The 26,654-nt window shown below is 40.6% G+C and overlaps 3 protein-coding genes across 7 annotated transcripts in view; 1 reads left to right on the forward strand and 2 right to left on the reverse strand.

The window, feature by feature from the left end:
• Positions 1-1,297: 1,297 nt before the first annotated feature.
• On the reverse strand, positions 1,298-6,327 carry kdsr (3-ketodihydrosphingosine reductase). Of its 2 annotated transcripts, none has more exons than XM_028428269.1 (10): positions 5,893-6,327; positions 4,298-4,387; positions 4,048-4,104; positions 3,858-3,923; positions 3,670-3,765; positions 2,916-3,107; positions 2,696-2,779; positions 2,476-2,559; positions 2,281-2,382; positions 1,298-2,206 (listed from the first exon to the last, which is right to left on the reverse strand). In XM_028428269.1, exons 1-10 carry the CDS (start codon positions 6,079-6,081, stop codon positions 2,087-2,089), a joined length of 1,080 nt encoding a protein of 359 aa, XP_028284070.1. In that variant the 5' UTR covers positions 6,082-6,327; the 3' UTR covers positions 1,298-2,086. The 2 variants fall into 2 exon arrangements, with proteins under 2 accessions (XP_028284070.1, XP_028284071.1); XM_028428270.1 differs by lacking the exon at positions 5,893-6,327 and adding an exon at positions 5,085-5,212.
• Positions 6,328-7,440: 1,113 nt separating this feature from the next.
• vps4b (vacuolar protein sorting 4 homolog B) lies at positions 7,441-14,066 on the reverse strand. 2 transcript variants are annotated; one of them, XM_028427867.1, is made up of 13 exons: positions 13,912-14,066; positions 12,530-12,641; positions 12,216-12,316; positions 10,245-10,356; positions 9,906-10,059; positions 9,690-9,748; positions 9,474-9,593; positions 9,184-9,340; positions 8,904-9,052; positions 8,645-8,726; positions 8,343-8,562; positions 8,112-8,252; positions 7,441-8,031 (listed from the first exon to the last, which is right to left on the reverse strand). In XM_028427867.1, the coding sequence occupies exons 1-13, from the start codon at positions 13,930-13,932 to the stop codon at positions 7,930-7,932; spliced, it is 1,530 nt and encodes a 509-aa protein (XP_028283668.1). In that variant the 5' UTR covers positions 13,933-14,066; the 3' UTR covers positions 7,441-7,929. The 2 variants fall into 2 exon arrangements, with proteins under 2 accessions (XP_028283668.1, XP_028283669.1); XM_028427868.1 differs by lacking the exons at positions 12,216-12,316; positions 12,530-12,641; positions 13,912-14,066 and adding an exon at positions 11,273-11,584.
• Positions 14,067-15,122: 1,056 nt separating this feature from the next.
• The window catches only part of LOC114449365 (laminin subunit alpha-3-like), a 46,593-nt gene continuing 35,061 nt past the window's right edge, over positions 15,123-26,654 (forward strand). For 2 of the 3 annotated variants that reach the window (XM_028426966.1, XM_028426968.1), the window contains exons 1-3: positions 16,653-17,224; positions 17,761-17,913; positions 25,908-26,025. In XM_028426966.1, the coding sequence (XP_028282767.1) occupies positions 16,961-17,224; positions 17,761-17,913; positions 25,908-26,025 (535 nt within the window). In that variant the 5' untranslated portion in view covers positions 16,653-16,960. Of the gene's footprint in view, positions 15,175-16,652; positions 17,225-17,760; positions 17,914-25,907; positions 26,026-26,654 lie in introns of those variants that run through there. The other variant, XM_028426967.1, reaches the window with a different exon arrangement.

Below are 26,654 nucleotides of genomic sequence, written 5' to 3' on the forward strand. Positions count from 1 at the left end.
CTGTTACTCAACCATTTACTGTGTGTAACATGTTGTAATCATAAGCTTCGTTTGCATAGCTTAAAAGTGTTAGTTGAAACAAAACTGCTTTTATATGAGCTACATGTTCTACCAACTATGTGTTGCTACTGCAAGGTAAAAAGAAAAATTTCTGAGAGCAATAAATGTACAGTAAATGAAAAATATTTTAGAGTGCAGGACAGTATGCCTTAAACCAATATCAAATGAGAACATCATCAAAACATGAGTCATCCATTCTCACTTTCATATCTTGGATTTCAGTAAGGCTCATTTTGTTGTACAAAGACTAGAAACTGACCAAATACACAAAAACAAGTTGGTTTTTCACACCAAAAAAGTCATATTAAATGATCTGGTAAACCACATGTGGGTTGAGTCACATTTCTCTGTGGACAGGTCCATTCTTATAGCGTATTCCTCATCAGTAGTCATATCTTAAGGCTTAGAATGGGTCCCCACACTGCTCCACAGATTTTTTTTTTAAAAACTAACTATATCAACAGAGCAGCGACATAAATAAAGCAAGTCGCAAACAAATGCATTGCATCTACAGAAATTGTCTTAACACATTTTGGCATTCAAATATTGGTGTATTTAAAAAAATAATATTCCTATGTTCTGATTTGTATGCTCTGTATTAAAGTACATTCTCCCCGATCGTGTTGGACCAAAAAGGAAGACTTGCTAGAGTCAATGTTGTACTTTTTCTCCCTCTATATGTAAAACAATACGAAAGTCATGTGGTAAATAGAACATTTTTCAAGGCTTGTCAGACATCAGGAAGGAAATCATTAATCATCCCAGCTGTGCATGGCAGGATGCCTGCAGGTCAGCATCAGAGGGGACCTGAAGGATCCTGCCATTTAGGCCTTAATGTAAATCAAATCTTTGAGCGCTCCCTACACCTACAGCAACTTGACTCGAACCAGCGAGTCCTGACTTACTACTGTACTGAACTGACTTTGTGCACTGTTACATTTTAACTGCATGTAAAAATGATAAAACACTCCCGCAAAAATTCTAAATGTGATGCACAGGTGAAAACATAAATGACATGTGCTTTTCTTCCCCTCTACATCATATGACTTCATGGCTTCAACCCTTAGTACCTGCTTTACTTTCTCAGTAACCTCAGCTGGAATGATGAGAAAATAATTTGGTGTCTAATCCAGAGAAAAGAAAATCAAATGGCTTTTTGCTCCCCTGGGGGTCGGCTCAGTCACAGCAAACACACACATTCATGCACAAGGTTCATCCACAATTCTCATCCTCAACACCGCATGTTAAATGTTTTAATAATAATTTGTGGAAATGTTTTGCATTAGTAAAATAAAATAAAAAAATTGAAAAGAAAACTCCTTCTGATATCACATCTTGTCTCACACTTGGCACAATAAAACAAAATTTCCACGATCGGGTTCAAACATAGAGGTCATTCAGTCAAAGAGGAAGGTGCTTTGCCTGCAAAGACTTGTTGCACAAAAAAGTGGAGAAGGGGATTATATAGTGAAAACTGTAAAATCCTAACTAGGTTGAAAATAGCTTGGTGACACATGCAACAATATAAGAAAAAAGGTCAGAGTTACCACTCTGTTTTCCACTACAGCCCCTGGTGGGAAAGAATTTCAAGCCATATTTGGCACAACCGGTCTGACAGGCTATCTGTTGCTTTTCCTCTGTGCAAATGGAGGCAGGGAGGGCCTGTTATATGTAACGTCAGAGGCCTACCTACGTTAAAACTAGGCTGCAGGATGTTTTAGCTTGCCCTCATTCCTCTAAAAGTAAGGCTGCTCCCACAAAAAGAAGCAGGTGGACACATTAAAACGAAGTCACTGGAATGCTCTGTGAGGACTAAATGGCTGTAAGGAGTTACATCACTGGACAAGAAACAAGTAAACATCTTCCACTTTTTTTCCCCATCCCATCTGTTAAGTTGATTTTAGAAATGCACTTGACTTGGACTTGCCCCCCACCCCACCGATGGTTGTGCACAGCTGGAGAAAGGGGTTTGAATGTGAGGTTGTGGAGACGGAGGGCATTGGTGTGTGCAGAAGTAAGGCTGGTGTTACTCCCTCTTGTTAGCTGCCTTTGATTGCTCCCTCTGTATCATGCAGCGACGCACAATGCTGTCAAAACTCCCCAGGTAGAAAAGGGCAATGGTCCGAAATAATCCCATGGTGACAATCTGTAAAGGAAGTTTGAATTAAAATGACCACAGCTTAGGAGAGCACAGCCTATGTCAATGTGATAATAACATACCTGCTGTAGAGCTTCTGTGATGGAGGTGACAGGTGACATTCCACAGGTAAGGGCTGATAACATGTAACCATCAGGACCAACAGAGCTGTTGAAATTCCCCTGCTGCAAAATTAACAGCCAGGAACATTTGATAAATTATTATACATTATTGTACATTTAGAAATGGACATTGTGGTTCTTAAGTGAGTTTCTTACCACTGCATCCCGAACTACAATTTTGGCCACTTGGTCTGGTTGACACACTCCAGAAGTTTCAGAGATGAGTTTGGTCTCTAGAGGCTAGGAGAGAGCAACGATATGAACGAAGGGCTGTTGTAGGAGTTAAAGTTTAAATTAAAGAAAAATTCCTCTAAGAAGATGCACACATAAAGACAGAGAAATTGAAAGAAGACTTCTGTCTTAAACGTGTGTTTACCTTTGTCTTGTTCTCCTCAGTCAGTCCTGGAGTGTCAGTGTCAGGAGGGTACGCCACAGTTACATAGATGTTGTATGGCTTTATCTGCAGAAAGACCTACAAGTCTTAGCTTATTGACCTTGATTGTAGTGAGTAATTTAGTATGAAATTCTGAATCCTTATCACAGTATTCAAACTGAAAACACTATCATACAAATACTTCTCATCTCTAATGTTGTACCTCCATTTGCAGGGACTCTGCTAATCCACGCAGGGCAAACTTGGATGGGGAGTAGGCGGTGTATCCGAACAAACCAATCTGGCCTGCCTGGGAGGACACAAACATGATGCGGCCCATTCTTCGCTCCTTCATGGTGGTTATGACGGCTCGAGTCGGGTAAACGCTGCCCAGGTAATTCACTTCCATTAATTTCTGTTGTAAAGTGAAAAAAATAAACACAGTATAAATAAGCAGCACACATGAATTCTGCATTAATATAGCTTTACAACACAAATAGGTTTCACAATTGCTGTATTTAGAGCACACAATACTTTGGGAATAGCTAGGTATTCACTCACTTTGTAAGCTACATTGACTTTAATGTTGTAATTTATGTTGTACAGCAATCAAATTTACCTTTCTGGTGCAAATTTGATAATTTTAGGAACCTAGAGTATGAATTCAATGACAAAAACATGCCTGAGTCAATTATTCCTATATATGAAAATTACTTGTAGATAGCAACCTTCTATACAGACACATGGGACTTTTAAGATTGCAATGTTATGTTGAAGATTACTCACTTTTTATTACTCACATTTTATTTTATTTATTGTGTTGATGGTGTTCAAAGTCTTATAATATTTAAGCTATACATTGAAATAATCAATACTACTTCAATTTTTATTGTAACTTGGAAATTTAATGATTCAGTAACACCTAGTAACTGTTCAGTTGCTTAGTGATTTCTGAACATAAGTCAGATATACTTTACTTTAAAACGGTCCACCTCCACTTCCTCAAACTTTCCAGAAAGGGATGTCCCAGCACAGTTCACAAGCATATCAACAGGGCCGAGCTTCTCTTGAGCCTGCATGACAGCAAAAGGTCACTTTAATACTTAAGCAATAATTTCTTAAAGGAATCTGACATGTTACATTGTGACCGACAAGGTAACGTTACCTGTTTTATCACGCTTTCCACGTGACTATAATCACTGGAAACATCCACTGATATGCAGAGCACCACCTACATAGGGAAATTTAAATCTTAACTGCTGTGTTGTATTTAAGCACATACAGGGTCAAAACAGGTGCATTAAATCTATTCCTGAAACTAGCATCTATCAGTGAGATAATTCCAAAACCTGTACCTGCTTGTCATTGATGGCAAATTTCTCCACCTCTCTCTTTGCTTGGAGCAATTTATCCTTGGTGGAAAAAAAAATATATCAAATGTCACTGTATGCGTCATCAAGGTCCACTTTCAAAACTAAATGATAACAAAAAAATGTTGGCAAGCTGTTTTAACACACAATAAAGATATGATGGGGGGCATAGTCACACATCAAATATGTGTGACTAGGCTACAAACAAGGAAAGATTGGATGAACATGTGCTGACCTCATCTCGTGCCACCAAAGTGATGAAGGCTCCTTGTCTGTAGCACTCAATCGCAATGCATTTCCCAATCCCACTGGAGCCCCCAGTCACCTGAACACACACACGAACAGGAAGAGGGTCAATAATCAAAGTCCAAACAGTGCAAACCAACTGGAAATGTTACATTTCCAAAAAGGTAATTTCTGCCATCGTTTGATTATTTTTGCGTAATTATATGAACAAAACTACATAACCGTAAAGTTAATTTTTAACTGAGCTAATTCACAACCTCTCTCCAAGTGTTTCAGATTTTATTTTAACCTTAATGAGGCAACAGACTGCCTCATTTTCATTATTTTTTCATTTTAGTATTTATAGATGCCCGCTGTAGGTAGCCAACCACCTACAGTGAGTTTAGTAGCCTAATGTGGCGTGGGCGTGTCGCTCCTAACTGACACTTAACAGCGGTTGTGACTAGAAAAGGGCGTTTTAAGACTAAAAAGGAGTCTGTAGCTTGAAATTTGTAAGAAGATGTGAGAAGATACATTTGGCAGATGACACCGAAATTGCTTAATATTTAAAAACTATAATTTTATGAAAAAAAAGAAGTTGACCAGGAATGTCCTCTGTGAGATGAACATTTTAATACTTGAATGGCTGAAATCGGTAAATGTATGCTGAAGATACACTGCGCCAAAAAACTTATGGAAGAATAAAAAAAGAAGAAGAGGGTGAATAACAAGAGTTTGATTGCCGTAACGAAGGTTATGACTCGCGTTAGCTTCGAGTACTACTGTTGTACACTTACCACGACGTGGGCCCCATTCAGTTTCAGAGGCTTGGGGCTAATAAGAAGCGATATCATGTATAACAGCAACACGAAAGCCACAATTAAGGCAGCGACTACAAGAAGCATGATGAATGGTAGAAGGAGCCACCAGGAATGCTGATGTGAAGGATTGCTCTAAATTGCTGGAGAATCGGAGCAATTCAGAGCTGCGTATGCCTCTGTGTATGGGTCTGTGTTAGCCTGTCACCATGGTAACAGCAGAGGAGACCTCAAAAACCACTCCAAATTTGAGAGCCTGGCGTGCAGAAACGTTTTGGAATTAGAAAATTCTGAATACAAGTTTGATAGAGCAGCATCTAATGAGCGTTTTAAGACTAAAATGGAGTCTGTAGCTTGAAATTTGTAGGAGGAGATACATTTGGCAGATGACACCGAAATTGCTTAATATTTGAAAAACTATATTTTTTTGAAAAACACTTTAAGTTGACCCGGAATGTCCTCTGTGAGATGAACATTTTGATAGTTGAATGGCTGAAATCGGTCAATGTATGCTGAAGATACGCTGCGCCAAAAAACTTACGGAATAAAAAAAGAAGCAGAAGAAGAAAGAGGGTGAATAACAATAGTAGCAACGGCAATCAAACTAATTAAACATTCAGGGGAAAATGATTTTATCACAAAATGATGACCACATAATGACTAAACATTCACCTGACTAGGTCCACATAATCTGACTTCAATGCGTAATTCAGCTAGTTTGACAAATTCTTAGTTAGCAAAGGTTATGACTAGACGTTAGCTTCGAGTACTACTATGGTACACTTACCACGACGTGGGCCCCGTTCAGTTTCAGAGGCTTGGGGCTAATAAGAGGCGATATCATGTATAACAGCAACACGAAAGCCACAATGAAGGCAGCGACTACAAGAAGCATGATGAATGGTAGAAGGAGCCACCAGGAATTGACGAACAGCCAATCTGTGATCGTTGAACTGAACCCTTCTCCAGAGGACATGGGTGAAATCTGGCAGTCGTTAGCTTGTTTGCTAACTAGCAGGCCAGCTTCTGGGGTCCGATAACAAAGCTACGAGGGAGGAGGCGGCCCTAACAGGGGGTGGCGAAACTCAGAGTTCGGAGGAGGACTTTTTCCAGGTTGTGTCAGTGAGTCAAAGGTGTTTATCTGTCAGGTTAAAGAGCGGCCGTGGACCTTGGCTCCCCGTCACAAAGCGTAGTCTGCAGAAACCAAAACAAATCGAACTGTGAACTGTCAGCGGGCGTGCGGTGGTAGTTGTAGTTCGCGAGGCGTAGTGTGTCTGTAGAATTCAATGAACTGCTCCTGCGCATTAACAGCAACTCCCATGATGCAACGCGATACCACCTCCTTCTTCGTATACATTTCTATTAGCTTCACAGCTGTTACACCCACACAGCCTACAGGTAGGATGTGGTGATGATTTAAACAAACTACATTTTTAATTTAAACATTTTTTGTACAGAAAAAAACTCTTCTTGACGTGGTTTAAACTTTATTTACACCGTGGAAATGACAGAAATTTGTATGCATGGTGACCTCTTCGCAACGAAAAGAAAAGGTTCAAGAGTTGGCTATGTATTTATATATGTATAGACATTTACAGTAAAATTAACAAAAACAAGAAACAGCTTGCACATCTCAGGAGGGACTGAGTACACAATGAATACAATCTCTAACAGAGTGTACATGAAATGTAAAAGTTCTATACATTTCTTAGTTGTAGTGACAATGCACTTGATATATTAGCAGTATGGCTAGAAACAAACCAATAAGAAAATAATCTTGCAGCTTTTCAAGAAGGCACATGGTGCACACTGCCGATTATGTTTGGAGATGCATTCCTATGCTGTAAAATATACAAGATTATCTCTCACCTGAGCCATCAGTGTTCAGCTTCAACACCTCAGTCTTGTGGAATATGACTTAATATAAGGCTTAGTTTTTTTTGCAGTTTATATTAAGGATAATCAGCATAGCCTGTGAAGGTCGTATTGAAAAATATGTACAGTAGGCAGAAAAAATAAACACCAGCTGAATGACAAAGCACTTCAAAGCTATTGAGTCCTTTTAGAAACAAGGTAATGCTGGTCTGGCACCTCTGGTGATCAACCCAAACAGCAGTGCTTGATTCAAAAAAACAAAATGAGTAAACACATATAACTGTCACTTATTTGGAAACAGAAAAACACTGTCCAAAATTGCCTCAGTGTGTCCACCACCTTAAAAGGATAATGTGTTTTCTCCGCATTAAATTTATGAACAAGTGCTGCCTTTTTTCCTCATCTTGCCCAATATTTGTACATTTCCCAAAAGTACACACAATGAAATGCTTGTTTTTACTATATAAAAGTATGGATACATGAAGGCTATTTTCCATGAGTTGTACTTTGTTTAGAAATGGACATAAGAGCAAGTCCTATGCTAAAATAACTTTTATTTCAATAGTTTTTTCTTTTTTTGCATTTATTGCTGTGTTTGCCATTTGTCTCTCCAATCTGCTGTGGAATTCTGCTCATCAATACCTTTAAAGCATAGGTCAAACAACCTTTCTATGTTGTGTTGATTCTTATATCAAGTGTCAGCTGTAGAGGTGGGAAGTCCTTAATTTTCTTTGGACAATAGTGAATATCAAATAAAGCCAAGTCTTCCATCCTTTGTGTGGGTCATTAGTTTGGCAAAACAGAGTGGTACTTTTGCCCACTTAGATAACCCTCAAGGCCCAGTGAATGGTTAGGATGAGACAGAGAAACAAAACAAAAGGGACGAGAACAGTAAAGAGACACAATCACACATCCTTAGCTTTGGTTTGGCTTGGATCAGTCAGCCAACCTAGCCTTCCTGTCCGAAGTCCTCTGTGAATTTTCTCAGTTTTTCCAGATCTTGTTCGTTAACTGTTGGCTTTGTGTTGGACAGAGACCTCAGCATGTCGGCCTGAAAAGGGAAAGAAGACATAAATGAGGGTTTAATTTATTCTAATGTTAAAATGTGTGGAATAATTGATATACCCTTACCATGCATACTATAGGTTCCAACAGCTTCTCCCCAGAGACGTCCATCCATGTCATTTCAATTGCGTTGGGATCGCCAGGTGAGCAAGGAGTGAGCAGGTCATCTACAACGATGTTGGGGTCAGTTCTTGATGGTCCCCGTACCTTATACAGATCAAAACATTAGAGGAAAAAAGATTAAGAAACAAAATATCATGCTTCACTGTATTATAAAAAATATTTTCAAAGACATACCCGTTTGAAGTGGGTTGCTGACTGGACCTTTCGAACAGGCTGCATTAGAGCGTCTCTGACAATAATGCTGATATCTGCTCCCGAGTATCCGTCTGTCTTCTTGCCCAGAGTAACAAAATCAGTTTCGCTGAGACTGTTGGGAGTGGAGCCCAGATGGAGCTTGAACATGTGGGAGCGTGCATGATCTTCAGGCAACGGGATGTAGATTCTCTTCTCAAATCTGAGATGGATGATTTGACCACATATGAGCTCAGGATAATGACAATAGGGTTTACAGCTTTAAATGTACTAATAGTAATGACCTTCTTCTGATGGCAGAGTCTAAAGTCCATGGGATGTTCGTTGCTCCAAGGACCAACACTCCCTCATTGTCATTTCCCACACCTGGTAAACAAAATTAACATGGGGGAAAAACTGAAATCAAACATCAACAATTTCTTTTACAATTAGGTTTCTCTTGCAGGTTGCCTTTACATCAATTTGCCTGAGGAACTCACAGCATACTTTGGAACAACTCAAAAATATTTAGCACACAAATAACTACAAAAGGTTCAAACTTACCCTGCATTTGGACCAGGAACTCCGTCTTAATACGACGAGCAGCTTCACTCTCATTCTCACTTCTTGAGCCACAAAGGGAGTCAATCTCATCAATGAAAATAATGGAAGGCTTGTTCTCCCTTGCAAGGCTAAAAAGATTCTTTACCAACCTGGAAGGCAACAGGTAAGGCTTTTAGGAAATAAATAGTAACTGCAGTTTGGGGGGAGTACATTTTAAGATATATCAGAACATTAATATGAATAATCTGTGCTTCTCTGTGTCACTGCAAATATGACTTACTTTTCACTTTCTCCCAGCCATTTAGAGACGAGGTCAGATGAGGAGATAGAGAAGAAGACCGAGTTGTTTGCCTCTGTAGCAACGGCTTTAGCCAGGTAAGACTTTCCTGTTCCTGGAGGCCCAAAGAGCAAAATCCCCCTCCATGGAGTTCTCTTTCCTGTCAGTCAAGCAAAGGGGTATTATTAGCTAGTATGTCACTTGCACAACAGTTTTGGGCAGCATAGGCATCTGCCTTACTCATAAAACAATAAATTAAGAATGCTGCAATCTTATCAACTTAAATGTAGTACCTGTGAAAAGGTGGGGGAATTTGATGGGAAGAATAACAGCTTCTTTCAGCGCCTCCTTGGCTCCCTCTAAACCAGCAACATCAGTCCATTTGATATTTGGTTTCTCCATAACAATTGCACCTGGAACAAAAAAAAGTCTAAATGCCTTGAACTGAAAACTGAAAATATAGTTATATGAAAAGTCTAGAGATGATATAAACAAAATATATTACAAACCTGAGAGTTGATTTTGAAACTTCTTTTTCTCTGGATCCTCGCCCTCATCACTTTCATTCCTAGACATAAAACAACAACAACATAAAATATAAATAACATATATATAATGTTTATATTGATGGAAAACAACATTCTCAATCACATTTTTCATTAAATGGAAGACCAGCAATATCTGAATGAACTGACATTACGCTGCTGCCCCACCCCTTTACACACCCTTTGTCATCTGACTGTGACTGTGACTCTTTGACCGGCTTGGCAGGAGCTTTCTCTTTCTTCTTCAGGTACTCCTTTAGCTTCTCAGCTCTGTCCAAGTATTCAGCACATTTTGCCCTGATGCTCTGTTTAGCTTTGTCACCCTGGGCTTCATCTGCAAGGAATCAGCACACATATACACAAATAATGTCATGCTTGATATTTGTTCCTGAGACACGTCACTCTGGCATCTTGGTCTTGGCACTGTATGTATCATATATTTCAAAATTTCACAAGACCCAATGTCATGAAAAATATACATCAAACTGTAATTAGCCAATGAGCTGTATAATGCCTTACATTTGACCACATGAAGGAAATACTGAACAGCAGCCTGGTAAAGGCGCAGAGCCTCCTCATAGTTCTGGGCTTTATCCTCCTGAGCAGCCTTGCTGGCAAGATCAATTGCTTTCTAAAATGACAGGAGTCAAAGAACATTATTAGGTATACTGATTCATACGTACACTAACAGAGAGAAGAAATTGGATGACATAAATCACAGAATCTCAACAGCATGACACACATCAGTTAATCAAAATAAACATCAAGACGTGAAAATACACAATGTAAACAAACAAGAATATGGATTTACACACTAAAAAAAACAATATGTCATAATTTTTTTTACATAAATAAAAATAACATAACCTTGATGTAAAAATTAGAGTTATCTTACACCTGTCGTATTTGGTCACACATCGCTACTTCTACCGTTTATGTGAGTAGTGTTACTAAATTTGACACATTGGTAGACGTACCCAAACCCGTCTTTAAAAACAATTTACTTTCTTATCAGAAATAACTATACCGTATGACTGTAACACAACTTCTCCGTTTACATTTGGAGACAAGTGACAGCACAAAAGCATAGCAGCTTCCTATACATTTTAAAGCCACATCTTTATAGAGGCCAAATAAAACTAGCTAGCGAGCTAGCAGCGTTAATCTTATTAAGAATCTTCTTCGTTAGTAGAAGACCACACCGATGTAATTATACTACCGTCACAACTGCAGTTGCAAAGCAGCAATCTCTACCTCTCCCACAGATAACAGTAAACGCTTTGGGTGGTCTATTTTTGTGTTTACAACTTAACTTCCGAGTCCATGCCTAGTTAGCTAGCTAAGCTAACTATGCTAATTAGCGGCTAATGTTACAAAGACACGCTTCTCCCCATCGTTAAAAAGTTACACTGCACACAGCCAACATAAACAGCGCTATTTAGAGGACACTGTGACATTTTTATTAGTAGAATAACTAGGTGTAAACAACTTTTTTTTCTATCTTGTTAAAGCGTTTAAGCCAGCTATTGGGTTGGTCCTCTACTTACCTGTAAATTGTTGTTGGTAGCCATAGCGGCTGATCGCTTGTGTGTCGTAATCAAAACGAATGTAATACCGTGTGAGTAAACAACTTTTAAACACTCCAAGTTAGAATTCAGTCGTACTCGAAGCTTGTTAACGCGACAATCGAGGATTTTGTTAGACGTGTTTTCGTTTCTTAGATCGCTCCCGACTCAAATCAAGGAGGAAACTTCCGCATTGAAAAGTGGACGCTCGCGTGCACGGAATGTAATGACGTCAAGACGTAGCCTCTATATACAGTAATGGCCACTGGGTAATGTTGCTCAAGTTGCTAAAAATATATAAAAAGGACATACCGTTCGAAAGTTTGGGGGTCACCAGGCCAGTTCTATAGCTTTTCTGATCAGCATAACAGTTCAGCTGTGCAATCAGCCTTTTTAACACGATTAGCTAACACAATGTACCATTAGAACATAGGAGTGATGGTTGCTGGAAAAGGGCCTCTGTATACCTTTGTATATGTTCCATTAAAATCAGCCTTTTCCAAGTGGAATAGTCATTTACCACATTAACAATGTCTAGACTGTATGTCTGATCACTTTAATGTTATCTTCATTGGAAAAAAAAAAAAAAAAAAAAAAAAAAAAATATATATATATATATATATATATATATATATATATATATATATATATATATATATATATATATATATAAAAGACATTTCCAAGTGACCCCAAACTTTTGAACGGTAGTGTATATTAATAAAACGTATGAATAACATACATTTTCTATCTTTTTTCAGGCATTTTTAAACATGTAACACTCTTCTGACTCTCATTGAATAGTGATGTTCATTTGTATATATACACAAATATATATATATATATATATATATATATATATGTGTGTGTGTGTGTGTGTGTGTGTGTGTCTGTCTATGTATATATATATTATGTCTGTGACAACCTCTTTGTTTTCTAGGTACTCCTGCAGTTCTTCCACTCTGTCCAGGTACTGTTTGCATCTATCTCTAATCTTCTGGTTGCCATCCTTTCCCTGAGGTTCACCTGATGGAAGAAGCAACAAGTATGTTTATGTTGTGCAGTCATGTTTTGGAAGAAGCAGGTGCACATGTGGTAATAAAAAAATGCTTCTATTTCAGGGTCTTGGTGTGGTGCATGTGTGACCCACTATTATAGACTGTAAGGGTGATCAACAACTTAATATCTTAATGTCAGTGTGACATTAGTTGCATTGTGATTCCCTCAACAGTGACGCACGTTTCAAAATGTGCAGAAAATACTTGACGGCATGCTGATAGGAGCGAATGGCTTCTTCATAGTTTCCAGCCTGGTCCTCCTCTGAGGCCTTCTGAGCCACAGCAATAGCTTTCTGAAAGTGGAGGGAAGTAAAGGAAAGGTTTAGCTGCTGCCATCCATCCATCCAAACCCATCCATCTAAACCCGCTTTGTCCTGCAGTGCAGGGTCATGGGGGGTGGAGCCTATCCCAGCTATCTACAGGTGAGAGGCGGGTACACCCTGGACTGGTTGCTGCTGTCACATCTTGTTTGTTTGCAATCCGGTTTGAAGCAAAGTTGATAAGTAAACAATTACATACCTAACAAATCTGTGGAATACCTGTTAATATGTATACTCTTTTTTGACTCTATTGTATATTTTATTGGTCGTTTATTTTCTAATGTATATAGTTTTTCTTATCTTTTTTTTCACTTTCTGTTTATGTGCTGTTGCAATAACACAATTCCCCCATTGTGGGACAATTAAAGCTTTTCTTAATCTTGATAAATGATTGTAACTAAAAAAAAAAGATTTCTTAATTTAATCTAGTGCTACAATGATAAACAAAAAAAAACAGGCTTTGCAAAATGGTTTCTGTAAAAAAACTATACTAAAAATAAAAACATTACTCAGTATCAGATTAGCTTTTCATCCAACTGATGTGACCCTGTGATAATGCCTTTATCATTATGACATTGTGTTAAACAGATCATCAGTCTATAACTTCAGGAAGCTGCACTTTAATCTTCTGCCTGAACTGAGTTTTTTCAGTATAAACTGTATGAATTTGTGTAGTCAGAATTCAATATTAGTGACAAAACTATTGTTTATCACTGTTATTTGTTTTGTTGCAGCCTGAGTTTAATACCGTGGATAATTAGGTTTTTTTATCAGCTGATGCTTCACTGAACGTCCATATGATCTAGGTCCACTGCAGACTCCAATCTCAGCTTCCCACTAGAACAATGGCTACTTGTGTCCAAGACTTGACACACAAACGTGTTCAAATCGCTAAAACAATGACATAAAAATATGATGGGTCATATTCCCTGTTTAAAAACGTTAATGAGTCATTTCATAGAGCAGCACCGAGTCTTCTGGACTGGATGACGATCATTATGTCTGGTCAGTGATGGAGTTCAGACTCATTTTTACCATAATAACTGCTCACTGAAGCATAAAACATAACTTAGCACAAGTCTTTAAACATATAACAGGAAAATAAACACATTCAACTTAAAACTTCCGAGGTGACTCGAGAAGTATCATAAAATGAAACCTGTCATCCTGCTGCACACATGAAAAGCATTTCATTGTTCATTTAATCGCCAGCTTCCACTTTAAAGACAGTTATAACTCCTACCTGTAGATTCGTTGGCTCCATGAGGAGTCCTGTCAAATTTAATAAACACAGTTCACCCTAATCGCCACCTCTCGTTTCGTTTACCCAGCAGTGTAAGCTACGCTGTCTCTGAACAGGCAGTTCCTGTTTGCTTATCACTCCCTCAGCCTGACGCATGCCTTCTAGTGATGTGTTGCTCGTGAACGATTCGTTCGATATGAACGAATCTTCTATATGAATCGGGGTAACGAGTCCCCTCAGTGAGTGATTCGTTCTTTCGCTACATGGCAGGCAGCCGCATAAAGCTCAGTTGGCAGGACAGGAAACAGATATGATTCGTTCCTGAGTCGCGGTAGCCCCCGGATCTTCGTTCTGTTGTCACGTGACGGCCAAGCCACTCAGGCTGTGTGCCAATTGGCCAGCAGCAAATGATCAGCAAAGGAACTTGTGACTCGTTCACAGATCGTTCATACGAATCGTTCATACGAATCGTTCATACGAATCGTTCATACGAATCGTTCCGGATTGCTCATTTGTCACGCGAGAGCTGAAGCTCAGCTGCGGGGCTGTGGACTCAGAAACAAACAAGGAAATGAATGTCTGATATCTGACGCTCCTCAATTTGTCGTGACACCAGGCAAACGCTATGTATTCATGAAATTATAATTAATGGTCTTTGCTTGTTGTTGATGTGTAGTGTTATTGTGTATATAATGTAAAGTGTGTTTGTAAATAAATGCTTTCTAAAATGACATCATGTTTTGTGTTATACTCTGCCATTAAATAATAAATATAATAGTACATTATCCAGTCATGAAATCATATGTAACCAAGGCTGCTCAGGCTGCACGGATCAGAGCTGTAGATTCGTTCTCCTCCTCGTTCATTTGTCACGTGATAGGCAGCTCAGGCTGCACGGATCAGAGCTGTAGATTCGTTCTCCTCCTCGTTCATTTGTCACGTGATAGGCAGCTCAGGCTGCACGGATCAGAGCTGTAGATTCGTTCTCCTCCTCGTTCTCGTTCATCGTTCATTTGTCACATGATAGGCTGCTCAGGCTGCACGGATCAGAGCTGTAGATTCGTTCTCCTCCTCGTTCTCGTTCATCGTTCATTTGTCACGTGACAAGCTCCACAGGCTGCACAGATTCGTTCTCGTTCACAGCTCATGTGTGTGTGAAGCAGTACACTCTCGTTCATTTGTCACGTGACAGCTACCTAGTCACTGTGGCACTGTTAAACAACACTGGCAGGGAGGATGCAGGACAGAAGTCACTGTACCGTGGTGTGTATTTGCCCTCTTATGTTTTCACATGCTTTGAATTGCTTGTGGTAGTTATACTTATTATACTTTGTCCCATATCAATGCGCGGCACTATACTACAGAGGGACACGGCGCCACCGGCTGTAAAAATGAACGAAATGAACGAAATGACTCACAATAAGATTCGTTCACGTGAGGGTTCGAGAGTAACTGATTTGAGTCAGTAAGAAGAGTCGAACCTCCCAACACTAATGCCTTCAAGAAAGCGGACTGCCCAGTATAAAGAATGGCAGCGATGCTGAGACGCGGAAACCCTCCTGCCAGTGACTCATGACGTTTATTGTTGTTGTGCAAGTAAAAAAAAAACACAACACAAGTTGGTGACCTAATTAAAAAAGTCACAAACAGAAAGTTTAATAGCGGCACTCCTTTAAAGGAGCGTTTGCAACAACTTTGCCTGACCAGCGCGCACAAAGTACAGAGTTTCAGCTGTGGTAGGAAAGTTGTCATAACAGTGACATACTAACCAGAGTATGTATAGTTATGCGCATGCGCACGATGCCATCACTCCTGTGATGATTGTGTGGTTCACTAGAGGTCGCTTCAGGATCACCTTAAAAACATCGATACTACTACGGCCCTCATGTGGTGGTGTTATGTCGAGTTTTGCATGGATGCCGAGGAATGCATCCGCCGTCGCGGGAACGCGCACACAGCTAAAGTGGAGTCTACCGAGTATTTTACAGGTGGACAATGCTGTGTTCCTCCTCGTATTTACCAATCACAATAAATGACTAGAGGCCTACCATTTAAGAAACATTTCTGTTATTATTAAGAGAGATTTTGGCACGTCTTTAATTTAATCTCAGACAGTTTAATAGCCCCCACCCCTAAAATAAGACAGGTGAGTGGCACCTACCTGAAATTCCTTCTGATGAGCACAAACAGACTACATAATACTGTGGGAGCATCATTTCATCCCAGACAGTCTGCAGGATAACACAAGCAGTTGCAATATTCAAAAGGGTTAATTTTGGGGTCTGCCGAGATTTGCACCCCCTTTAAAATAAGCCAGGTGAGTGGTACGCTGCAAAAACTCTTATCTAACTATAATTAAATGTCTTAAATCAAAGATAATTCTTCTTACAATATAGGTTTTGTGTTAGAGCATTTGACTTGGCTTTAAGTGTTTTTTTTGTTTTTTGTAGATTAATGCTTAAAATGAGAACCACCACAATTCTAAAGCTACTTTACCAAAGTTAAAATGTCTTATTTCAAGCATCTTACCCCTTTCATGTCATCATTTTGGACCCTCTGTTAAAATTATATTTCTTATTTTAAAAGTAATTAAAGTAAAACATTATTAAAGTGATTTCTTTAATTGTATGAAAGTTGTGATCTAATAAAGGCAAAGCTACAGATGCGATGTGGGCAGGTTTTTGTCTGTAGCTGAAAAGAAACAGGAAAGACAAACTTCTGCGTAATTGGTCGCACTCGGCGCACAGACCGTGCACAGCCTGACGCCTCGCTTCAGCGGTGTGCACAGTTGGGAACCTGTAAGCCAGGGCTCTATCGCTGTCAGTTTGGAGACATGTGTCGTACAGAGAGCGCGCCGTCAACAGTGTAAGAAGTTTTACTCCGAGCTTTTGTGTGACTTTGGTGGACGTCCAGTCCTGCTAGAAGAGTCTTGCGCGTAACTGCAGCAGCAGCAGCCCATTAGCGCATTATATGGAGATCTATAGATGACAAGACCTGCACGCTGCCTGCGGGTTGCTCTCAGCATCTACAGTGATTTCTGGTGTGGAACATGGCGAGAGAGATGAGAGGAGCTCATCTCCTCGCTGTATTTTTTACGTTTTGGACAACATTATTCTGTGACGCAGATGGACAAGAAACTTTCAATGACTTAACAGGGTTCAGTTTGAATCCGCCGTACTTTAACCTCGCAGAGGGCTCAAGGATCTCAGCCACAGCAACCTGTGGCCAGGATGAGGCTGGCGCACCGAGACATGATTTGTATTGTAAGCTCGTCGGAGGACCAACCAATGGACTTCTTACTCAAAATATACAGGTAGGACATTAAAGCTGCTGACGCTTCCAACTTTTCCTTAGTCTGTAGAAACGGTGTGACGCACAGGTAATGTAACAATTCACAAACATTGAACAGGAAGTCATATCTAGAACTGTGTTCATATCATCATCATGATTGGACTTTTTGAGTCTCCTGATCATATGTTCAGGTAAACATCCATGTTGACGTCATATACTGGACATGATTAAGGATAAGACACAACAGGTTTCTAATGAGCAGGTAACCACACACTTGTTACAGGAGCCCTGACAGTACTGCTAGCTCCTACTATCTTGTAATTCTGCCAGAAATAGTTGCTCACCATTGTTATTGAGTCCCACTTTTTGTAAAGGAAATGCTCTTTCAGCAGTGCCCTTATGAGTTCTGTTGAGTGACGTACATGCCCTACATTATTGTTACAAAGCACATTTAGACCAACACATGCTTAAACTGACAAGAAGTCCATTGATGTGTTGTTATTTGTCTGTGTCACTCCCCTTTACAAACATGCTTGTTGTTGTTGTTGTTTCATTTAGGGCCAGTTTTGTGACTACTGCAACTCAGTTGACCCAAACAAAGCTCATCCGGTGTCCAACGCCATCGACGGGACAGAGCGGTGGTGGCAGAGTCCTCCTCTCTCCAGAGGAATGGGCTACAACGAGGTGAACGTTACCCTGGATCTTGGACAGGTGAGACTCATACTTACCTCTGTGCATGACCAGATGTTTACCAGCTGCTTTGTGAGTAATAACAGCTCTGTGGTGACAGTAAAAATATTGCACTTGAGTGTTACAAATGTTTCCCTGGATGTTTGGCTGCTGTAGATTGTGTGAGGTGAAAAAAACCATTGCTCACAAGTATTCCTAAGATGTTACGTTTTCGTTTACGTTGTGTATGTTATGTTTTCTGTCTGAGATTCACCTTAGTTAGCAGTAATCATGTGAATAATATTCTTTAGTTGAGATCTTGCCAGGAATCAGATTCACGCCCCCTTTGGCCTGAGAATATGCTTCCATCATGACCTGTGTGTCTCTCTGGTAGGAGGTTGGCTTTTTGCCCATAAAACTGCAACTCATGCTCAATTATCCTCTGTGAGGAGAGAGAGGAATGCTGTCTGGGGATAGGGAATCAGAAGGATGATTCAAGACGTGCAGCTGGAGGCGTGGGTCTCATGTATGTGGAGGGTTTTGACTAGTTTTGGAAGAGGAGTATCAAAAGTGCTCTCTTCAACACGTGCTGCATCGTTGTGGCTCCCGGTGGGCACAGTGTCAGACAATGGGTGTGGGCTTTTCTGGCTCTGTTTTTAGACAGACTGAGCTGAGCAAAGATCCTGCATGGCTAAATATAGTCCATGCTGGATGGACACATGCAGGGCCTTTAGGGATGCCTGCCTTTAATATGTGGTAATGCTCAGTTTATTTGGGAGCAGTATGGCTATCTGTACCAAACACACACCCACCATGTCACCCACATACACACACCGCCCACCTGTCATGCACCGTAAATAATGCTCACCTGCCAGAATTGCATATTAAAGTTGTTTAAATCTTACACTCTTTCTCCCTGAGAATGACTGTTTTTCAGCTTTCTTGTCCATTAGTATATCAAACTGTTAAACTGAGCATGCTCAGTTATTACCAAATGGCAATAAAGCTTAAAAACCCATGCTCATGCATATTTTAACACAAGAGCTGCTGTAGCTGTCAACCTCCATCTCAAGTGTTGATAGCTTAGATTCTTTTGAGATGCACCAGATAAATGATGGAACAGTGGGCTTGGCAGAGCTGAATGGGTCCTGTGGTTTCTTTCAGGGCCAACACAGGTGGCTGCTTTGGTGTCTGAAAAGCTCCAAGCAGATATGTTAGATAATGGCATGCTGATGTTTATGTCAGTGTGGAGGTTCAAAGAGAGGGTCCAGTTTTTTTTGACGGAGCAGTTTCCGGTTTTCAAAAGGAGATGTTTGAAGTTAAAAGCCAGACTAATCTGATCAAAACTAACTGGACGGATGAATCACACCAGCATTCTAGCACCTAGGCTATAGGTAAGGTAGTGTTGGTGTGTGCTGAAGTATCTCTACTGCCTTAGAATTGATTTCCATTAAATGTTGTATAACACTTTATATCATTGGACACAGCATGTATTTTCATGACTTGCAAGCAGGCTACAATAATGTCTTATCAAGTCAAATATCTCAAAGTTTCTTTTTGAATATTTGTCACGTCGTCACACATAGATAATACAATAAGTTGATTGCCAGTGACTATTATCATATGGCTGTGGTCCACAGTCAGTGGGGACCCACCACACACATTAACCCAGCTTCAGGCTGCCATGCAGTGCAGTGATGTTTGTGCTTTACTTCGTCATTTTCCTTTTGTTGCAAACGATAGATCAGGTTTCCTGGTGAGAATGGGCTCATGAAGCACCAGCATTAAGTTAATAATACCAGTGAACTGTGATACATACATTTATGTTCCTCAGTCAATCAATAACTTTGCCAGTTTAACTTCATTTGGACTTAGGAAAGATATATGCATGTATTTTAAGTATGCAAACCTGCCAAACATTGTTTGGTTTAAAAAAAAAACAGTGTGGAGCCTTAAAGCTTTTTATGAGGGGATCACTGTCTGTTTGGCCTCCAGCTGAAAAAGCTCTGGAAGAGTCTTAGGTCTCAGACAGGCCATTGCAAGCTGGCGAGCTGCTCCCTGTTTTTGTGACTTTTTGGCTTTTGACCTGTGGACCCCTAAGAGATCCTACCTTTTAATCAGGATATGACCTCTGTGACCTTTGTGTGGCTCTTTTGTGACAGTTAAAGATGATGTTTTGGTATAAATGACTTGTTTTCTTCTTTGGTCCAGAATGTATGAAGTCAATATGTAATGTCTTTGATTTTGTCTTGTGTGTCTCTTGGCCATTTTGTTTAGTCAAATGCTGTTATGTGTCAAGAAGCAGTAATACATGACTCATAAATGTATGCTTGATCTACAGTTAGTTCCTTTTCCTGGAACTTTTCCCCTTGTTGAACTATTTACAGGACACAGTAGGTAAGCCATTGTTCTGCTAAACATTTACACCATGTATCAGACTGCCAGTCACTCCTATTTTTCTGGGGAATGTATTTTAGGAGCCCTGACTGCATGTGCTTATCTGCCTGAGTGAGCCCAGAGCAGAGCATGTGAGGCAAACATACCACAGCTTACTGCTGTCTGTCTTGTGTTTGATGAGACAGGACTGCTTCTGATTGGTAGGAGTCAGCCACTGAATGGAAATTGGACAGTATTGGTTTGAGAAGGTTGAGATTAGTAGCTGATTGATGTTCAAGGGGGCTTTAGAGGTGAAGGCTGTGGATTAAATTTGTGGGCGTCAGGTATTTTTGTTGTGTTGACGATGGAGCTTTGTGTTGTGGTTTTCTGATTGTAGAACATCTTGTTGTTTATCTGTGATTTATATGCTTGGCAGGCATTGGCCCGTGCCCCTCATTTTCATGACGTTGCTCTATAATGAATTGAGAAGAGAGTGATGAGATTCACGTCAGTGTTTTGGCTTCGGCTTTGCTCAAAGTTATGCTATAGTTAAGAGACAAAAACTTCCAGTAACTCAGTTTTAGAGATATTTCCCCTCGAACATAATCCTCTCTCTGAGGGGTCCACCTCCCACCATAGATGGTTTGAATGATGGTTTTATTAGCGGTTGTCGCCCCCTTTTGTGTCACAGTCCTTCTAGGCAGTATTGTGTGACATCCTTTCTGTGTTCTTAGACTCTCACAGAGGTTGGGTTCTTTTTAAGCCTTGTAGAAAATGACCTGGCCTTCTCTTTTCACCCTGTTAAATGCATAGTAAAAACAAAGGTGATGTAAATTGATGGTTCTTAAAAAGAAAACACACACAAGCACACAAGTCATAGCAGAAAACATTCTTTTTCCCCTCCTGCTGAGGCCTCTTATAATACAGCCAAGCATGATGCCTTGTTTAAAGCATGGATGACCATGTGGATACAGATTCATAGTGCATGACTGCACTGTATGCAGAAAGTGGTTTTTAAATATGTACAGCTGGTAATCCTAATAAGGCAAAGAATTGATTGCTGTTGAAGTTGTAATTTATCCTGCTGCAGACATGCTTTGTAGTATAGATTTATTCATATAGTCCAGCTGGCTGACTGGGACCTGGGACCTGCCCTTATGGCTGTGGTGACGATAGAGGTGATGTAAGTGCCTGTCTTTAGCCGGGCTGCCTGCGGCGCCAGGCCAGCCCGGCCCAGCCCAGCCCAGCGGATATTTACTACTCCAGTAACACCAGCCACCATGTGCTAGTTAGCTGTGGCAGCCTGGCTTTGGGGAGTGTATCACGGGTGACTGTTAAACCGCAGCTCCTCCTAAATCTGGAGCCCCAATGTGGAAAAGCTTGTGGGGATCTGTTCACCTTTTTAAAGACCTTTGTCGTTAATTCGTGCAGAGTGATGCTAATCAGTGGTCACAAGATTACTGACGCAGGCATTGATGCAATGGGAAGTGTTAAGAGCAGCAGTAGTTTTCCTGGCTGGCGTGGCTTCATAAATATGACACCCATAAGCATGCATTCAGTGGATGTCACTGGGAGAGGTTGATGGAATAACAACTGCAATAACCCAGTAGTATTTCACACATAGGTGCAATGTGTAAAATGCTGTAGTCACATTTAAGCCATTACAATGTATTTTATTCTGCCTACAAATCCAAATTTGTTAGCAGCATTAATGAATTCTCCTTAATATTAACCCTAAACATCCTGTCTTCAGAGCAGAAAAGCACAGATAAGCATCAACACTTTAGCAGCTATACCTCAGGCCTTTACAGTGAGAAGGCTGCTAACAAGTAGCAACCTGATTGATTGATTGATTCTGTTGCAGCTCTCTTGTGCTGTTTAGCCAACTGTTACCATATACCTAATTCTGTCATGGAGACAGAGAAAAATACACCAGACTGTACCCCCTTCCACCGCCCACCTGTTGCATGCAGACAAACAGTTGTACATTGCATTGTTACAAACTGGAGGACAACTGTTCCACCCCACTGGGCTGCAGCGTGCTGCTCCATGTGGGACGGCTGATCCTCTTCAACAGAAGGTGATGCCTCTTCTCCTTTGAATTGCATTCTTCTGATCTTACATCAGACTACCAGCAGCTCACTCAGCCTCTGTGTCATGACTTAGATCGACTGTAGATTTAGTCTTTTTAGCTGTGCAGTGCCCTTTGGTTGGAATTTGGGATTAGGATATTCAGTTCTTGCTTGCTCACTGCATCACAGTTGGACTGCTGGCTTACTGTATGTCTTCTGTCTGATAGATATCAGTATATCATTTGAATATCAAATTTACAATGTTATGAATGGTTACAGATGACTGAGAAGCCCGTGAGAAATTCCTTTACACTACACTGCATTTGATCAACACAAAGAGATTATGACTGAAGAGATCCACGTGGAACACTCGGCGACTAGAGTAACTGGCCAAAGGGTCACGCAATCAGGTCCTTTATTTAGATCTGTGATTTTTCTGTGTGTATGAAGCACTGCTCCACAACTCTATTACTCCAAAGGGCAAGCATGTGTGAAGTCAGAGGGCTAGACTTCTGTGTGGTGGCAGCAGCGCTGCAGTTCACACTTAAGGATCCAAATTTAACACATTTGAATGATCACACACACAGAATGGGTCTGAATGGTTAGGGGCCATTAGAGTTAATCTCTGTTAAATATATATATGTATATGGAAAATCTGCAGGCAGCTGGCAACATTTTGGTACACCTGCACCATAGACCTCCAAATGTGGATTTGCTCTGAAAGTGGTTGATACCACCAGACGCACCAGATAATAGTCACTGAGATTCTAGATTGCATTTTTCTGGACTTGATAATTGACATACATGTTGGGCATGATGAAATTAATTTACACATTGCCTCATTATGTTTACAGGAAAAACGTTAACATGCTGTTGTTTAAAAGGTGTTTGGTCATGAGGGATGTCATCTGCACTGTTGCTCTGTTGTGTTAGAAGGTTAGAGGAGATCTGGATACTTTATATCTTGTATACGGAGTGTGTGTGGGTCAAGGTCAGGAATTTAAGAAGGATGGTAAAAGACGATGGGGGGGTAGTTGTCAAACAGTCGATACCTGTCACAGCTCAACCCCCCCCCCTGACCTTTCTGACACCCACCCACCAGGCTACTATGCTAACCCTTCTGGTATGACACTCTTGTCTAGTGTCTGAAGCTGCAGGAGCTGGGAGGGGCTGAGGGTGGCTCTGCTCAAGTGTTATTTCAAGTGTGTCAATCTGTTTCATGTCTTCTATACCACTGGAATCCTCTGCTCATGTGCACAGCATGCACAAGCACATCGCAATATTTCATGCTCCCTCCAAACAATACATGAGCTCTGGATATATTTCAATAGTGTGTGTTTGGATTGGCAGCACACATCTCTGCAATTAAGCACAGCCTACGGGCCCTCTGCTTCCAAGATCGCACTATATGTCAATGACTGGGTTTGTTTCCAGAGGATTCTTCATGCCAACTGGGCATCAAGTTATTATTGTGTGTAACATTTATATTTCTTTTATTTCATTTCATCTAAAGGAAGTAAGAAGTATATTATAGAACATTAAATACTACTTCATGTAAAGAAAAAAACAATGTAACAACTGACTGAAAAGGGGACAAAATGTCTAACATGATGATCATAATCACACACCTTGAGGCTTGCAAGATGGATATGTGTGTTTGTGATCTCACAAATCTCCCAGGAATCCAGCTGCCCTGCAGGGTAAGGGATACTCAGCTCTGTTTGCCATACTGCAAATGCTTTCTTTCTGTGTAGAAACAAATGTAAACAACACACTGACTCTTCAGTTTGTGTATAAGCTTTGTCCTGTCCAATAATATTTTTCTTGCAACTCGAGAATCCACTTTAGTTACCATCCTTTATCGTGACAAGTGGTGGTGAAGATTTTCACTGCTGTGTGTCGCTGCCAGCGACAGGTTCCTGAAAGCAGTGGCATGCTGTGCTTTGGGGGCATTAGGAGGGAAGGGGAATGTGGCGCTATGTTTGGAATTTGAGATGGGTCTGCATGCCAGCCAGCACGTCTCTAGCCATCCCTACCCTTTTTACCTTCCTGCTTTCCGCCCCTTCTGTATCGCTTCCGGCTGGCCTACTGTTAATGTCATTGCAGTCCATGTGAACTAAACTTCCTCCTGGTCCTCAGCAGAACTGGCATGTTAGTAGATAGTAGGCAGCTCCTGTTTTTAGATTACACCCACCTCTTGTGTCCTTTTTTGTTGTTTGTACATCCCGTTGCATGTGGGTGGAAGCGTTCTTTGATTAATTTCAAGACACACCCCGTTTAGAGTTGAGGTTAGGAGGAGGCTACACTGATTAAAAGGGCAGCGATGTCACAAACACATGCCTGATTTGCAACCTAATGATTTTGTTGTTAGTTATTAGGGATTGTTGCACGTCTGCAGAGAACCGGGGCAAACAGTCCCACAGCTAACCTCTGAACTTTCTCACAATTTGTCAACCAAGAAGCTACTTGAACTTGAGGCTTATGCTTTTGTAGGGTCTGGGGAGGCTTCCATTGAGAAAATTGTGGATCCTCGTGACTCCACAGCAGAGGTTTTTTAATGTTTTACTTTGCTTCAGTATGTTAGTATAGCTCTTTGCTATACTAACATACTGGAGCAAAGAAGAAAGAGAGAAACCTGAATATTTTAAATGCCCACTGGGTTTTTCATCAAGGTGCTGAGGGATGCTGGACGAGTGTGGGCCTGCCTTCATCCTTCTCAAACAGAAACAAAAGTCTTATTTAAACATGGGTACAGTATATTAGGTGCAATTTTCATTCATTACTTCAGTCCTGAGGGCAGGTGCTGCAGGTTGATCATTTATAGCTCTGGTGTCTGTGTTTCTGAGCCATTTTAAATGTTGTTCCTGGATCTTTGCCAGCTTGTAGTTAAACCACCTTTCAGTCTGAGATAGGGGCGGTGGTAGGCAAGTATAGGTGAGGCTTTTTATTGACACTGCAGTTGTCACGTGCAAGCTGGTGTCACAGGGTCTAAATTCCGTCTGTGCCAGGTGGTACAAAGAGAGCTTTGATTGTTGGTACAATGTTCAATCAAAATGAAGTCACCCTCTTTTTAGGCCTTGATGATGTTGACGAACTGTAAAGGTGTTGTTCAGCACTGAGAATCATGAGCCTGAAAGAGATCTCGCTGTTGGCAGAAACAATCATTGGCATGATTTGCTGCACTTGTATGGACCGTATATTCTGATTGGAGGTAGAGATAGAGAGTTCAGAGAACAGACAGGGATCATGTGGGTTTAGCTGGTGTCTTTTCACTAACCTGGCTGCACCTGCACCACTTTTATTGAGTCCATGTTGGTAAATTGTTTGCTCTATGTCACACAGATACAACTGAATCAAGCTGCAAGATTTTTTTTAAAAAAGTTAGAGGCTCCTTTAAATTGCTAATCTTGTGCTGATTGTGAACAACCGAGCCGACTTTCACAGGAAAGGAAATAAGAATATTGTTAGAGCTCCAGGCCAGGCCCTTGCTTCAATGAGCAAGTAGAGGACAGGAAACTGCAACATTTTTGCCAAAATCCGCTCTGAACAGCCTTTTGTTTAACCTCCTCTATGTGTCCTGCTTTTTAGCTCTTCCATGTTGCATATGTCCTCATCAAGTTTGCTAACTCACCTCGTCCTGACCTATGGGTCCTGGAGCGCTCTGTGGACAATGGAAGAACCTTCACACCATGGCAGTTTTTCGCACGTAAGTTCATAACACAACAGCAGCCGCCACTCAACAAATAGCCTTTTCTGTTTGAAATTAAGCTTGTTTTTATGGCAGATATTTTGACCAAACCAAAATCTTAGTGGTCCAACATACAGTATATATTGACCCCCTGTATTGGTGCAGATAAAGGATTACTGGTAGTCACCATTAAAGATACATTTTGTATTACTTTTCTCTTATGTGTGCTGTCAGCAGCCCAGTTTCTGGATATTTCTTTAGCTGTACACTATCCACATCAGCCAACAAAATGCAGGAAGTATCCTTGTCCATAACATCCTCCCAGTATACCAACTGATTTTGAGCAGCTTAAACCATGTGGTTACCTGTTTCCGGAGGAAGAACACTATTTGCTGCTGATCCCCAGATCCCCGGAGAACATAAATAACTCTTGTTCTTCTTGTGCACATTGTTCCCTTACTTCATACACTGTATACAGAGATAAAGTTGAAAATTGTCATTGTGATCCCTTAATTACACCTTTTCCTTTCCTGCCAAGTCCAAATATCTGCTGTGAAAAAGACTGGCTGTGAAGATGGATTTAAACTTGTTGGGTCTATGTTCACAGACCCCCCCCCCCTCCCCATCATAACAGTGAAACTTTGAAT

The sequence above is a fragment of the Parambassis ranga genome, chromosome 17 (genome assembly GCF_900634625.1).
Source record: "Parambassis ranga chromosome 17, fParRan2.1, whole genome shotgun sequence".
Classification (NCBI taxonomy): domain Eukaryota; kingdom Metazoa; phylum Chordata; class Actinopteri; family Ambassidae; genus Parambassis; species Parambassis ranga.

What these genes read in the sequence shown, in the direction of transcription:
- kdsr (XM_028428269.1), bottom strand. Translation starts at nt 6,081, where the DNA reads ATGTCCTCTGGAGAAGGGTTCAGTTCAACGATCACAGATTGGCTGTTC. An exon ending in TTGCCATCAATGACAAGCAG is followed by an intron (nt 3,924 to 4,047) that starts GTACAGGTTTTG and finishes TTCCCTATGTAG; the next exon opens with GTGGTGCTCTGCATATCAGT. An exon ending in TGGAAAGCGTGATAAAACAG is followed by an intron (nt 3,766 to 3,857) that starts GTAACGTTACCT and finishes GCTGTCATGCAG; the next exon opens with GCTCAAGAGAAGCTCGGCCC.
- vps4b (XM_028427867.1), bottom strand. Translation starts at nt 13,932, where the DNA reads ATGGAGCCAACGAATCTACAG. An exon ending in TGGCTGGGAGAAAGTGAAAA is followed by an intron (nt 9,053 to 9,183) that starts GTAAGTCATATT and finishes GTTGCCTTCCAG; the next exon opens with GTTGGTAAAGAATCTTTTTA. An exon ending in GTTCCTGGTCCAAATGCAGG is followed by an intron (nt 8,727 to 8,903) that starts GTAAGTTTGAAC and finishes TTTGTTTACCAG; the next exon opens with GTGTGGGAAATGACAATGAG.